This window comes from Oryctolagus cuniculus, chromosome 16 (assembly GCF_964237555.1).
Source record: "Oryctolagus cuniculus chromosome 16, mOryCun1.1, whole genome shotgun sequence".
NCBI classification, from domain to species: domain Eukaryota; kingdom Metazoa; phylum Chordata; class Mammalia; order Lagomorpha; family Leporidae; genus Oryctolagus; species Oryctolagus cuniculus.
Window position 1 is genome coordinate 25,782,064 of NC_091447.1, and position 15,008 is coordinate 25,797,071.

A 15,008-nucleotide genomic window follows, 5' to 3' on the forward strand; every position below is an offset into this window, starting at 1 on the left:
CCCAAAAGGCTGTTACTAGGAGCCAGGTGCTTCCCCCTGGTACTTGGGCCATCCTCCACAGCCCTCCCGGGCCACACCAGAGAGCTGGACTGGAAGAGGAGAAACCAGGACAGAACCAGCGCCCCGACTGGGACTAGAACCCAGTGTGCCGGCACTGCAGGAGGAGGATTAGCTTAGTGAGCTGCAGCGCTGACCCTGATTCAGCTTTCTGCTACAGCCTGGGAAAGCAGTAGAAAATGGCTCATGTCATTGGGTCCCTGCACCCACATGGGAGACCCAGAAGAAGCTCCTGGCTCCTGACTTCATATGAGCCCAGCTCTGGCCACTGCAGCTATTTGGGGAGTGAACTAGAGGACAGAAGATGGTGCTCACTCTCGCTCTCTCTCTGCCTCTGCCACGCTGTAACTCTGCCTTTCAAATAAATAAATCTTTTTTTGTTGTTGTTTAAAAAAAAGGCTTTTGGAAAATACATGATAAAAGAAACAGGAAACAAGGAATCCAGAGAACAAATGCGAATCAAACTAATTTAATGATGATCACTGCTGCCATCACACCTTCAAGTACATTGTTGTTTCCTCTGTCACACTCATTTGGCCAAAAAACCAACTCAGCAGGCTTTTTATTTCAGGTATTTTATTTTTAGTTCTATAATTCCCACATTGTCTATTTTTATTTTTAAGATTCATTTATTTGAAAGGCAGAGAGAGAAGGAGAAACAGAGAAAAAAAGATCATCCACCCTCTGGTTCACTCCCCAAATGGCCATAATAGCCAGGTCTGGGCCAGGCTAAAGCTAGGAGCCAGGTACTCCATCCAGTTCTCCTACATGGGTGGCAGTGGCCTAATTCCTTGTGCCATCATCCATTGCCTTCAAAGGCACATTAGCAGGAAGCTAGATCAGAAGCAGAGCAGTTGGGACCCAAAGTGGCACTCTGATATGGGGTGCTGGCATTGCAAGCAGCAGCATAACCTGCTGTGCCACAATGCTAGTCCCTGTACGTCTTTAAGTTTCTGTTTCTTTGATGAAATTTTCTGATATTTTCATTTGTTTCTAGAGTATTTGAAGCTTCTCACTGAAGTATTTTTATGTTGACTACTTTAAAATCCTTGTCAAGTAATCTCAATTCTACTCATCTCAGTATTGACATCTGTTGATCATTTTTTCTCATTGAAATGTTATTTCCTTTATTCTTGCTAGGATGAGTGGTTTTCTATTGTATCTAGTACAGTACAGGTATTATGTTAGTGAATGCAGACGGTCAACTTGTTTAGGTTTAGCATTCAAGTCCTGTCCAACTTTAAAATGTTAAAATTACAGTTTCCAGAGCTCTTGAAATACTATTCTAGCTATTGCTATTTTAATTCACCTGGTATTTCTTGGTGCTCCATCTTAGACCCTATTCACAATGTCCATGGTGGAAGATTGCATTTTTTGAGTCCTGTTGCCACTAGGCAAAGGATAGAAGACATAGACTTAGAAGAAGCTGGGGCACCAAGCTCTTTGCTGGCCTGCTTACTCAGAGGGCTCCTGTTTCATGTTTGATCCCTGCTTATAACATAGGCAAGTGGGAGACAACAGATGACAGACTCACAGGATGGACAGCATTTCCCCAGGTTTACCTTGTGAGTCTCTCCCCTCACTTCTACCCTCTAATACTGGTAGATCAATGAAGAAAAAAAAAAAAAAAAAGTGATTGACAGCTTCAACAAGCAGAGGAAACAATTTCTGATCTTGAAGAGAAAACTTCTGGAAAAAAAAAATCAGACAAAAATAAAGAGAAAAGAATTTAAAAGAATGAATAAAGCATATGTAAAATACGCGACACCATTAAGCAACCAAATATTTGTATTATAAGGATTCCTGAAGGAGAAGAAAAGGTAATAGGCATTGAGAAACTACAAAATGAAATAACAGCTGAAAATTTCCCAAGTCTTGAAAGAGACATAGACATTCAGGTACAGGAAGCTTAAAAGACCCCTAACTGACTCAATTGAAAAAGGATATTTCAAAGGCATATTATAATCAAATTGTCAAAAGTTAAGGACAAGTATGGAATCCTAAAGACAATAAGAGAAAAACATCAAGTTACATAGAAAGGAAATCCAATTAGACTAACAGTAGACTTCTCAGTGGAAACCCTACAGGCCAGAAAGAGTGGGATGATGTATTCAAGGTCTTAAAGAAACTTCCAACCAAGAATATTATATCCAGTGAAGCTATTCTTTTTAAATGAAGGAGAAATAAGGTATTTCAGATATGAAAAAACTGAGAGAATTTACCACCCCTAAATCAGCATAACAGGAAATTCTGAAGGGAGTCCTACATTAGAAGTAATCATCATAAAAATACATGACACTACCAAATTCACAACAGAGCAGATACAATCAGTAATCAACCAACAAAGTGACAAGTATTAGTTTATATCTATCAATACTAACCCTTAATGTAAATGTATTAAATCCCCCAGCCAAGAGAGTTAGATTGACTGAATGGGTAAAAAACATAGATACACACAGACTAAAAGTGAAGGGCTGGAAAAATAAAATATTTATTAGGCAAATGGAAACAAGTAGGAGTAGCTATACTCAGATAAATCGGATAAATCAGATAAATCAGATTTTAAATTAAAAAAACTGTGAAAAGAGACAAAGGACATTATATACTGAAAAAAGATTGATTTAGCAAGAGATAGAATAATCATAAACATATATGTATATGTACCCAACACAAGGCCACCTAGATATTTACAGCAAATACTATGAGGCCTAAGGGAGAGAGAGACTCCAATATGGTAACAGTAGGGACCCTCAAAATCTCACTGTCACAAATGGGCAGAGCATCAACAAAAATGTACCAGAATTGAACCATAATGATGAGCAAACGGACTTAACAGACATTTACAGAATATTTCACTAAACTACTACAGAATACACATTCTTCTCATGAGCACATGGAACATTCTCTAGTGTAGACTATATATTAGTCCACAAATCAAGTGTCAGTAACTTTAAAAATATTGAAATCATATCAAGTATTTTCACCAAAAGGGAACAAAACTAAAAATCAATAACAAGAAGAAAAAAAGAACAATCACAAATACACAGAAATTAAATACCATGCTATTGAATGACCAATGGGTTGCTGAAGAATTTAAAAAGAAAATCGAAACTTTCTTGAAATAAATGAAAATATATCATTTCAAAATCTGTGAAATAGAGCAAAATCAATACTAATGGGAAGTTTATAGTATTAAGTACTTACATTTAAAAACAGAAAGCTCTCAAATGATCTAATGATTCATTTTGAGGATTTAGAAAAACAAGAACAAACCAAACTCAAAACTAGCAGGTGAGAAATAATAAGGATCAGAGAAGAAAGAAATTGAAAAAAAAAATACAAAAGCCAACAAAATAAAAATCTGTTTTTTGAGAAGATAAACAAAATATACAAACCTTTAGCCAGACTAACAGAAAAAATAGAAAAAAATTCAAATAAATAAAATTATATCTGAAAAGGAGACAGTACAGCCAATAACACTGAAACCCAAAGGATTATAGGAAACTAGTATGAACAACTATATGCTAACAAATTGGAAAACCTTGAAAAAATTGATATATTCCTGAATACATAAAACTTACCAAGATTAAAGAAAGCAGATATAGAAAATATAAGCAGACCAGCAGCAAGACTGAGACAATAATTTAAAGTCTCCCATCAAGGAAAGTGCAGGACCTGATAGCTTTAAGATAAAATTCTATAAAACTTTTTAAAATTTTATTTATTTATTCAAAAGTAGTGTTATACACGCGGGGAGGGGGGAGAATCTTCCACCTCTGGTTCACTCCCCAAGTGGCCCCAAAAGCTGGGGCTGGGCCCAGCCAAAGCCAGGAACTTCATCTGGGTCTCCCACATGAGTGCAGGCGCCCAAGCATTTGGATCATCCAACACTGCCTTCCCAGGTGCATTATCAGTGAGCTGAATTGGAAACAGAGCAGCCAGAACATGAACCAGCACCCATAAGAAATTCTGGCATAGCAGTTGGAGGTATAACCTACCATGCTACAATGCCAGCCCCTCCCTAAAACATTTAAAGAGCAACTAACTGCAATATTTTTCAAACTGTTCCAAAATACTGAACAAGATGCAGCTCTGCCAAATTCTTTTTATAAGGCCAGCATCCCTCTAACACCAAGACTGAACAAAGGTACAACACAAAAAAGAAACTACATGTGGGGAGCAGCCCGGACTGGACTGAGTTACTGGAATTAAGACTTATTCTACGCATCTGCTCTCCCACAATATGGCGCTGGGAGAGAAGTAAACAGCTTCCGCACAGCTGCCTCCAGTTCAACCAATAAACTGTAGGACTTGCTCCTGATTGGAGAGCAGCGTACTCGGCGTGTGGGCAGCCAAGTTAGGATTGGCGGAGGAGGACTATAAAGGAGGAGAGAGATGGCATGCACCGGGAACATCTAAGGGGAACATCTAGCTGAAGGAACACCTGTGCAGCCCCCGAGAAAGCCGGCCGGCGGTGTGCCGCTCCCCTGCGGAAGTGGGGAATGTGGCCAGGGGGAACTGCCCTTCCACGGAGGTGGAAGGGATAGTAGCCAACCCGGGAAGAACCAGCAGCAAACCCGGGGAGGGCCGAGCAGACGAAAGAACAGCGCAGGGTCCTGTGTCGTTCCTCCACGAAGAGGGGGAGCGACATAATGGTGCCGTGACTCGGATATGAAGCCTAGGCAGGGTTTAGTGTCGTTCCTCCACGAAGAGGGGGAGCGACATAATGGTGCCGTGACTCGGATAGGAAACCTAGGACGGATAGGAAACTTAGGAGGGAAGAAACGGGAAGAAGCAGGAAAATACCAGAGAGAGAGACTAGCAAACAGCCTAGGGAAAAGCCGGACGAAAAAGGTGCCGGAAGAAGCTATTGAAAGCCTAGGCATAGACTCAGATACGGACTACGGGGGGAAGCTGGGAGAAATCGCTAAGGTCGAAAGCGAAAGTGAAAGCTAGAACAAACAGGCTCGGATGCGGACTGTGGGGAGAAGCCAGGAGAAATGAGGGAGGAGTATTGTTGGAGGAAAGCTTGGGGAAACATACCGGGTAGAGAAAAATGTTAGGGAAATTGAAGCCGCGGGGGGCAGGCCAAGGCGGAGACGAAAGCCACTTTGGGATTCTCAAGTTAGCCCGGGAATAGGGGGCGAAAAGTTGAAACCAGAAGCTGAAACGTAAGCCAGATTGGGATCCATCTGATTAGCCCGGGGAGCAAAGGACGGGAAGCCAAACCGTGGGGCGGAGACGTAAGCTGGGTTGAATTCGCCAGGCTAGCCCGGGGAACTTGGATTGAATGCTAGTGGTGGAGACGCAAGCTACGCTGTGTGACTCGCGGAAGCCGCTGCGTGCAGAGAGAGCACAGGGCGTGAATAGATAGGGAACGCGGGGCTGGCGCGAGGCCGTGGTTCAGACGTGAAAGGGCTAGTGAGTAACCGCGGAGTGTGCGCGCAAAGCCGAGCCGCGCAGATGAGAGAGGTGCGGGCTGAAGCGGCTCAGAGCCGGAAAGCAGCCTCGGGGCGGGCGCCGGAAAGCCGCAGGGATAAGAGAAACAGAAGTTTAGAAGTAAAATGAGAGAAATGGGAATGTTGGCAGACAGAAGTAAAATGGGAGAAATAGGAATGCCCGGAGATAGAGAAATAGAGAAATAGAAAGGCCTCCCTACAATACTGCAATTAGAAGGCTTGGATTCGGTCTGCCCGATTAGTGAGGCGATGAGCACCTGCGGCGGCTAGCAGCTTATGCGCCGCAGGTCACCGAAGACAGGCACGAATTAACATCAGTAAGGCCTCCCCACAATACAGCAATTAGGAGGCTTGGATTCGGTCTGCCTGATTAAGGCGGTAAGCGCCAGCAGGCGGCTCGACCAAAGTATGAGCCGCAGGTCACCGAACACAGGCATGCATCAGTGCCTAAAAACCTCCTCACAACATGGCGAAGAGAGGACCCGGATTCGGTTTGCCTGATTGATAGGACTTGTAAGAACCTGTGGCAACTCTAGCAAGTAGAGCAGAGTGTGTGCCGCGGGACACCGAAGACAGGCGCGTATCAACGCCAAAAAATAAAAAGAAAGGGGGATCTGTGGGGAGCAGCCCGGACTGGACTGAGTTACTGGAATTAAGACTTATTCTACGCATCTGCTCTCCCACAATATGGCGCTGGGAGAGAAGTAAACAGCTTCCGCACAGCTGCCTCCAGTTCAACCAATAAACTGTAGGACTTGCTCCTGATTGGAGAGCAGCGTACTCGGCGTGTGGGCAGCCAAGTTAGGATTGGCGGAGGAGGACTATAAAGGAGGAGAGAGATGGCATGCACCGGGAACATCTAAGGGGAACATCTAGCTGAAGGAACACCTGTGCAGCCCCCGAGAAAGCCGGCCGGCGGTGTGCCGCTCCCCTGCGGAAGTGGGGAATGTGGCCAGGGGGAACTGCCCTTCCACGGAGGTGGAAGGGATAGTAGCCAACCCGGGAAGAACCAGCAGCAAACCCGGGGAGGGCCGAGCAGACGAAAGAACAGCGCAGGGTCCTGTGTCGTTCCTCCACGAAGAGGGGGAGCGACACTACAGACCTGTATTTTTGATGGAAATATTCTCAACCAACACTAGCAAACCAAATCCAACACTACATCAAAAATATCATACATTATGATCAAGTTCTGTATATACACTGAAGGAGCAGAGCAAACACTCCACTAAGCCACAGACACATATTTCAAAGATAAAAGCCATCAGAGGGCAAAACCAACAAGTGTTTCCACAAACGCCTAAAAATAAATGTAGAAATCTAAGAAACATGAACAAGGAAGAAAATATGCATCCCCAAAAGAAACACATTTCAATATTTGAATGTGAAGATGGGGGCCAGCGCTGTGGCTTGGTGGGTAAAGCCTCCGCCTGGAGACTCAGCATCCCATATAGGCACCTGTTCGAGTGCTGGCTGCTCTACTTCCAATCCAGCTCTCTGCTGTAGCCTGGGAAAGCACTGGAAGATGGACCCATGCACTTATGCCATTTTCTGCTGCATTCCCAGGTGCAGCTGTGGGGAGCTGGATCTGAAGTGGAGCCGCTGAGACTTGAACTGGTGCCTATACGGGGTGCATATGTGTGATATTGCAACAAAAAGCTTTTTCAAATAAATTTTTAATAACAATATACTACTTTAGTTTTAATTATCTGTGATTATTTTGAAATTTATTATATATGAGTGAGATTGGCATATTTTCATTTGATTTTTATTTATAGCCCTTGCCTCTATTCCTGCTGAGCTATGGTCTCTCTATTTTTTACTTGTTGAACTCTTTTATTTAGTGAAGCATTAAGCCTTTGACTAATGTAAATTAAAAATGTTATCTCAAAAAATTTAAAAGGATGAAAAACAAAAAATGAGATTCTAAATTTTAAAATATTACAGTTTTAAATATATTATCTGTACTCAGTTTATAATAAGTAGAGTTTAGATAAAATATATTAAAAATAGTTGTATCTTACCCAATAGTTGAGTTCAGACACTCCCAATCTTTGAATTTTACATCTATGTTGAATTATTGCCTAAAATGCATATGGCAGAAAATGAAACAAAATTAACATTTATGTCTTACAAGTATATTAAAGGTACATTTAAAAATCACTCAGTCACCATTCTTTCATCTCTGCTATCATCAGCCAGTTTCTACCTACATTGTTGACTTTAAATTTTGGACATGGCAACTTCCCTCAGGTTGAGAGTTCAAGGCTTTCTATACCAAAAGTTGTCTCTTCAATCAAGGTAATTCCTCACTGAGTTACTGTGGATATTTTCTGCAGAGTGAACGCCTTTAAAACTGTAGATGCTAGTGTGGAAGACATCTGTACAAGTGTACAAGGGTAATCAAAAAGTTTATGGAAAATGCATGTTATGAAAGAAGTAATATATTGTTTCAAATTTCTTTTGCACCTACAGACTTAAATTTTAATTTTATTTTCCATGAACTTTCTGAAGTATATTTCCTGCAAAATTAGTGTGTTAAACTGAAGTCAAAATCCTTTCTAAATTACCAAATATCTACAAATATTTTAAAAATGTATCATTAAACTTATGAGAAAGACAAAGAAAGGTAATTTAAGAAAACATTAAAATATTAATTAGGAGAAAACCCATGACAGTCTTTAAAAAGACTTGTAGGACAAGGTTTCAATTATGGGCTCATATTACAAGAGGAGGGCAGCAGAAGAGGCCTTGGGTCTTTGTAAGGTAAGAAGCTAGAAATGAGACTCAGAAATTAATTCAGATTCCTCAAAATCTACACCTTTAGTGATATGAACTGGGCACTTGTGTCCTTCCAAAATACATCTGTTGAGGCTCCAATCCCAAATCTGGGAGGATGAACCCTCACGAACGGAATAGTACTGCCTCTATAAGAAGAGTAATGAGAGAGACTCTCTCTCCTGCCATGAGAAAATACAGTGAAAATGACTTCTCTACAAACTGGGAAGGAGCCCTAAGGAACCAAATTGGCTGGCACCTTGACCTTGGACTTCCGCCTCCAAAACTGTGAGGAAAAAATCTCTGATGCTTATGGCACCCACTCCATAGTATGTTTGTCATGGCATCCCCAAATGCTAATATATTGCAAACACAGTAGACAAGGAACATGTTAAGATACATCTGGAGGATCCAAGGGATGATTCTACAGCAAGGAATTCTCCTCATGTGCAGTGATCTAGTTCTTCAACAGATGTATTTTGTAGGGAAAATATAAAAAAGCAATTTAAGTGATGAAACTATAAAGGAATGCTAGGAAGTGCTTACCCTATTCAAGACAGTTAATACTGCCTTAAGACAGTGCTACAGAATTATGAGCAGGACGGGCCATGTGGAGGGCTTTAAGAGTGCCTGGGAAAGGCTAATTATGACTTCATGCTAGTTTAAGGATGTTAGCCAAATAACAACTTTTTAATCAGTACTTATCAGTACTAGTCAAAACTAAATCAGCACTTAAAATATTTCTTTTATATAGTTTTCTGTATCCGTGCTATATTTCAAAGTAAAATTTTTCATAAAATGGTGGACGAGCACACTATTCAGAACTCTCCACTTAGTAACTTAGTAACGCAGGAAAAATTGACAATATGTTGAAAGGAACGAGTAATATGTTTGGGGGAAGAGAAAAATATGAGGGATTAATTACTATGATGCAACAGGATGTAGGAAGCAAAAATGTTAAAATATAGACAATACCGAAAGATCTAATCTGCATCACACATGGAAAAGTGCTGTGTTTCGGCATTACTGGGGTTGATATCATTTCTGATCAGTGTGGAAGTAGGGGGTAGTGGAGAACATTCCAGGTTCTGACTTGGGGGTACAAGGAGTGTGATTACAAAATAATAAAACTGACTTACTAAACTACCATTCTTAATACATATCCAAATGAGTGTCATCCCATGAAAGTCATGTGAGTAGACTATATACTCATTCCAGTTATTTTGCCATGCTCAAAACACTTTAGAACTCTACTTTTTAAGCTGCCTTCAGAGATAATTTAGTTATCTCTGAAGAAAATCATTATTATTAATTATCATGCTATTTTATTTAATCTTTTAAGATTTATTTATTGGAAATTCAGTTACAGAGAAAGGAGACATACACACACATAGAGAAAGAGAGAGAGAAAGGGAGATGCCCTCCCGGGCCACAGCAGAGAGCTGGACTGGAAGAGGAGCAACCAGGACAGAATCCACACCCCAATCGAGACTAGAACCCGGGGTGCCAGTGCCACAGGCAGAGAATTAGCCTAGTGAGCCGCGGCACCGGCTGAGATCATACTCTTTAAAAATTGAGAGGTAGACAATAGACAAAACTCGAATGCACTGGCTCACTCCTCAAATGCCCACAAAGGTTGAAGTTGGAGCAGAGAGTCAGACATAATCCAGATTTCTCACGTATGAGGCAGAAAACCAACTCTATTCAGTTATTACCACTGCCCCCCAAAGTCTACACTGGCAGGAAGGTGCAGTCAGGAGTTAAGAGTTGGAAACTGAATTCAGGCAGCTCTGATGTGGGATGTAGGTATCTTAAACGCTAGTTTAAATGTTTATTCCCACATCATATTTTAATCCGTATTTGTATCACCCAGCCCAATTGCCCCCTCTATTCATAGGAGTTTGCTTATTTCCAAAAATCTAACATACTTTTGAAGAATGAGGACTTAGGGACCAGTTCTGTGGCTCAGCAGGTTAAGCTGTCACCTGTGATGCCAGCACCCCATACAGGCACCAGTTCAAGTCTCAGCTGCTCCACTTCAGATCCAGCTCCCCACAGTTGCACCTGGGAATGCAGCAGAAAATGGCGCAAGTGCTTGGGTCCCTGGCACCCATGTGGGTGACCCAGATGGAATTCCAGGCTCTTGGCTTCAACCTGGTCCAGTTCAAGCTGTTGCAGCCATTTGGGGAGTAAAGCCACAGATGGAAGAGATATCCCTCTCTCCGTCTCTCTCTGTCTCTCTCTCTCTCTCTCTCTCTCTTTCTCTCTGTAATTCTGCCTTTCAAATAAATAAACAAATAGATCTTAACAAAAGAAAGACGAAGGCTTTGAGGATATTCAAAAGAATGAAACACAATCTGTGAAGGCAATTCACAGGATTCCCAAATATGTTTTGGGATATATTTTAAACCAGTTCTATTACCTTATGATCATTTAAAACTATTTAATTGGCCACTTCCTTAAAAATGAGGATTTTTGGGGCCGTGGCTGAGGCGTAGCAGGTTAAGGCCACCGCCTGCAGTGCTGGCATCTCAAATGGACGCCAGTTCAAGTACCAGCTGTTCCACTTCCAGCTGAGCTCTCTGCTATGGCCTGGGGAAGCAGTGGAAGATGGCCCCAGTCCTTGGGACCCTGCACCTGTGTGGGAGACCCAAAGGAAGCTCCTGGCTCCTGGCTTCGGATCAGCACCACTCTGGCCGTTGCTGCCAATTGCGGGGTGAACCAGCAGAAGGAACACCTCTCTCTCTCTCTTTGCCTCTCCTCTCTCAGTGTAACTCTGACTTTCAAATAAAATAAATAAATCTTTTTTTAAGAAAAGAGGATTCTGTACTGTATTATTTTTCAAAGATGAGATAGAAAAAGGCTTTATTTGGGTAAACCTCTTTCATATGAATGACAATCAGGAGAGGGTCCAATTTCCTCTCCTACACTTGCAGTAGCCAGGCAAACCCACTATTTGACAGGTTAAAAAAAATCTTCGTAAGCTCAACACTTACCCACGTCATTAACAAAGATGAAGAATAATAAGAAGATAAATACATGGGATTTCCAAACATCAGAATGAAACAAAGGAGAACTGAGATCTGAAAAGTGAAAAATGTATATAAATATTTTATAGTAATTATATATATATAGTATAATGTTTACTTTGGAGGCATACAGCCAATTCCAGTACAAATTTCATTTGCCTACAGAAAACTAATGGATTTCAGTAAAATAATAGAATTGCAAGTCACTGCCAGGTGCTAAGTATTAAAATTTAAGACAATAATTCCATAAAACAAAAGTCAATGTTTTTCTCCATCTACTATTTGGATAGCAAAAAATAATAAAAAATAATTATCGTTTCTATTGTTTCAATAATAGAATAATATAGTAAGAAAGACTTAGTTTTAAACATTAGTTTCTATTATATTTTTATTGTATTACTGCAGATTTTTATCACTTAGGAAGTTTCACTTTATTATGTTTTTAAGGAATAAGAGTGGGGGAACTAAGACAAAAACAAAAATGCAACAACATACAATTTCAGTGACAGCATCATATTCATGCAAAGTGTTAATAAAATAAAATATTGGAGGAAAATGGCAGTTTCAAGAGTCATGTAAGAATAAAACATAGAATAATGAAAAGCTTTTGAGCACACAATACATCTACACTCCAGTTGAAAGCATAATTTGCTTCAATATGGTCTCTACTATACATTTCCATATTTCTGTCTGTATATCATCAATGCCATATGTATTAAGTACTGCCAAAGAGCAAGTACCCCATAAATCAGTTGTGTTTTATAAACCCTGGAAACTTATTTTAATAGTTCACTTAAAGATATTAACAACATTACCATGTTCATATAAATGATCTTCTGAAATTTGTTTGGTTCAATGTACCCCACAACATACATGGGAAATAATGAAGCTATCTGAAATGAAAATAGAAAAAAGCTAAAGTGAAAACAGTTGTAGAAAACAAATACTTGACCAATCACAGCCAAAGTGAATTTAAGAGAAGAGTTACACTAGTATTCATAATAACGGTGAGCAAAGTAATTAATACCAACCTTCCCACTGAGAATTAGAATAGCTAGAAAAATATAAACACAAATAAGTGAAAACACATGTATGAAAGACACAGGGTATTAACAAGGCAAATAAGGAATTATGAAGATAAAACCGGGAGAAGGAGAGGGAGAGGGAGAGAAATCCGCACTGATGAGCATGACAATCTGAGTCACTGTTCTCTGTGCCAGTGAGGAGGCAGATGCCTGCCGGATGAGACAGGAGAAACCAGTGAGCCAAGCAGCCTTGCAACAGACTCAGCAGTTGGGGCACCCCCGTGAGGGGATGAAAGTGAACCAGAAATCAAGCAACCTACAGAAAGACCGAAACCCACTTTTGAAATACCCTAATCTAATTGCAAGAAGGTGATTTCAAGGTTGTTTTGACTTTACTTACTTGCTAAAAACAAATTTAATCTTTTCTGGAGAACATTAATACCAAGTTAGTTTCAGATTCTATCTGCACCTTGTCAAAAATAACCACACTTTGGAGGAGGAGATAAGACTTTATCACTAAGACAATAGAACCAAGTCACACAGAATCTGGATCACAGATCATCAAACTTGGTATGTGAAAAACCAAGGGTAACTGCTTTATGGGTCAGGTCATGCCTCTGTTGTATGTTCTTTTTTAAAAAAAAAAAAAATTCTTAGAAATGTAAAATCCATTCTTAAACGGCAGAACACTCAAAAACATGCCTGGCATCATCATAAGTTAAACTATACTTGACAGATTCAAGGACATAACACAATTGAAAATTCCAGGAGAGCAGTATAAACTATAAAAAAAGACTGAACTTTTATAAATATTATAATAACCAATATTAAGAACAAATATGAGTTTAAAAGTAGGTTAACATAGACAAAGAAGTGATGAACTAGAAGACATGTCAGAAGAAAATATCCAGAAGAAAGTACAAATTGTAAAACAGATGAAAATGTATGAAAGGACAAAGAGGTATTAGAGCACACAGTGCAGAGACCTAACATCTTTTTTTTTTTTTAACTTTTATTTAATGAACATAAATTTCCAAAGTACATCTTATGGATTACAATGGCTCCCCGCCCCATAACTTCCCTCCCACCCACAACCCTCCCCTTATCCACTCCCTCTCCCCTTCCATTCATATCAAGATTCATTTTCAATTCTCTTTATATACAGAAGATCAGTTTAGCATATATTAAGTAAAGATTTCAACAGTTTGCACCCACATAGAAACACAAAGTGAAAAATACTGTTTGAGTACTAGTTATAGCATTAAATCACAATGTACAGCACATTAAGGACAGAAATCCTACATGGGGAGTAAGTGCACAGTGACTCCTGTTGTTGACTTAACAAATTGACACTCTTGTTTATGGCATCAGTAATCACCCTAGGCTCTTGTCATGAGTTGCCAAGGCTATGGAAGCCTTTTGAGTTCACTGACTCTGATCATATTTAGACAAGGTCGTAGTCAGAGTGGAAGTTCTCTCCTCCCTTCAGAGAAAGAGACCTAACATCTTACTTTACATATCAAGAAGAGAAGCAGGAACGAGCTGGAAGCTATATTTAAAGGTACTATGGGGGCTGGCGCTGTGGTGCAGTGGGTAAAGCTGCCACCTGCAGTGCCGGCATCCCATATGGGCACCAGTTCGAGTCCCCGCTGCTCCAAGTTCTGATCCAGCTCTCTGCTGTGGTCTGGGAAAGTAGAAGATGGCTCAAGTCCTTGGGCCCCTGCACCCGTGGGGGAAACCCGGAGGAAGCTCCTGGCTGCTGGCTTTGGATCGGCCCAGCTCCAGCCGTTGCGGCCAACTGGGGAGCCAATCAGCAGATGGAAGACCTCTCTTTCTCTCTCTGCCTCTCCTTCTCTCTGTGTAACTCTGATTTTCAAATAAATAAATCTTTTTTTTTTTTTTTTGACAGGCAGAGTGGACAGTGAGAGAGAGAGACAGAGAGAGAAAGGTCTTCCTTTTGCCGTTGGTTCACCCTCCAATGGCCGCCGCTGCACCCGGCGCACCGCGCTGATCCTGGCAGGAGCCAGGAGCCAGGTGCTTTTCCTGGTCTCCCATGGGGTGCAGGGCCCAAGCACCTGGGCCATCCTCCACTGCACTCCCTGGCCATAGCAGAGAGCTGGCCTGGAAGAGGGGCAACCGGGACAGAATCCGGCGCCCCAACCGGGACTAGAACCCGGTGTGCCGGCGCCGCAAGGTGGAGGATTAGCCTATTGAGCCACGGCGCCGGCTCAAATAAATAAATCTTTAAAATAAGTAAATAAATAAATAAAATAAAGGTACTACAGCCCAGAACTTCCCAAACTTTGTAAACAAAATCAAGCATTGAGTCATGAAGTATCCTATCACATCATATCCTTCCAAAGAGAAATAAGTTTTCAAAAACCACACAGGCATATCAGAGTAGAAATTGTACAAAACCAATGGCAAAGAGAAAACTCTAAAAAGCAGATGGAGACAACCAGCTGACTTTAAGACTTAATATAAAGTTAAACTAATCAAGACAGCATGGTATCAGAGAAAATAGTGAAACTGATCAATGGAACAAAATATAGGACCCAGAAGCAAATCCACACAAGCACAGGCAGCTGAGCTCTGACAGGGAGCAAAGGCAAGTCAATGCAGAAAGGACTATCTTGTCAGCAAACAATGCTGGTAGTGGATAT

The 15,008-nt window shown here is 41.0% G+C and overlaps 1 protein-coding gene across 1 annotated transcript in view; it reads right to left on the bottom strand.

Moving 5' to 3' along the window:
* The window catches only part of LOC100341431 (probable C-mannosyltransferase DPY19L2), a 94,039-nt gene that overhangs the window by 39,898 nt on the left and 39,133 nt on the right, over window positions 1–15,008 (bottom strand). Inside the window, 3 exon segments of the mRNA XM_008261630.4 lie at window positions 7,538–7,597; window positions 11,288–11,374; window positions 12,136–12,213. Of these exon segments, the coding sequence (XP_008259852.2) occupies window positions 7,538–7,597; window positions 11,288–11,374; window positions 12,136–12,213 (225 nt within the window).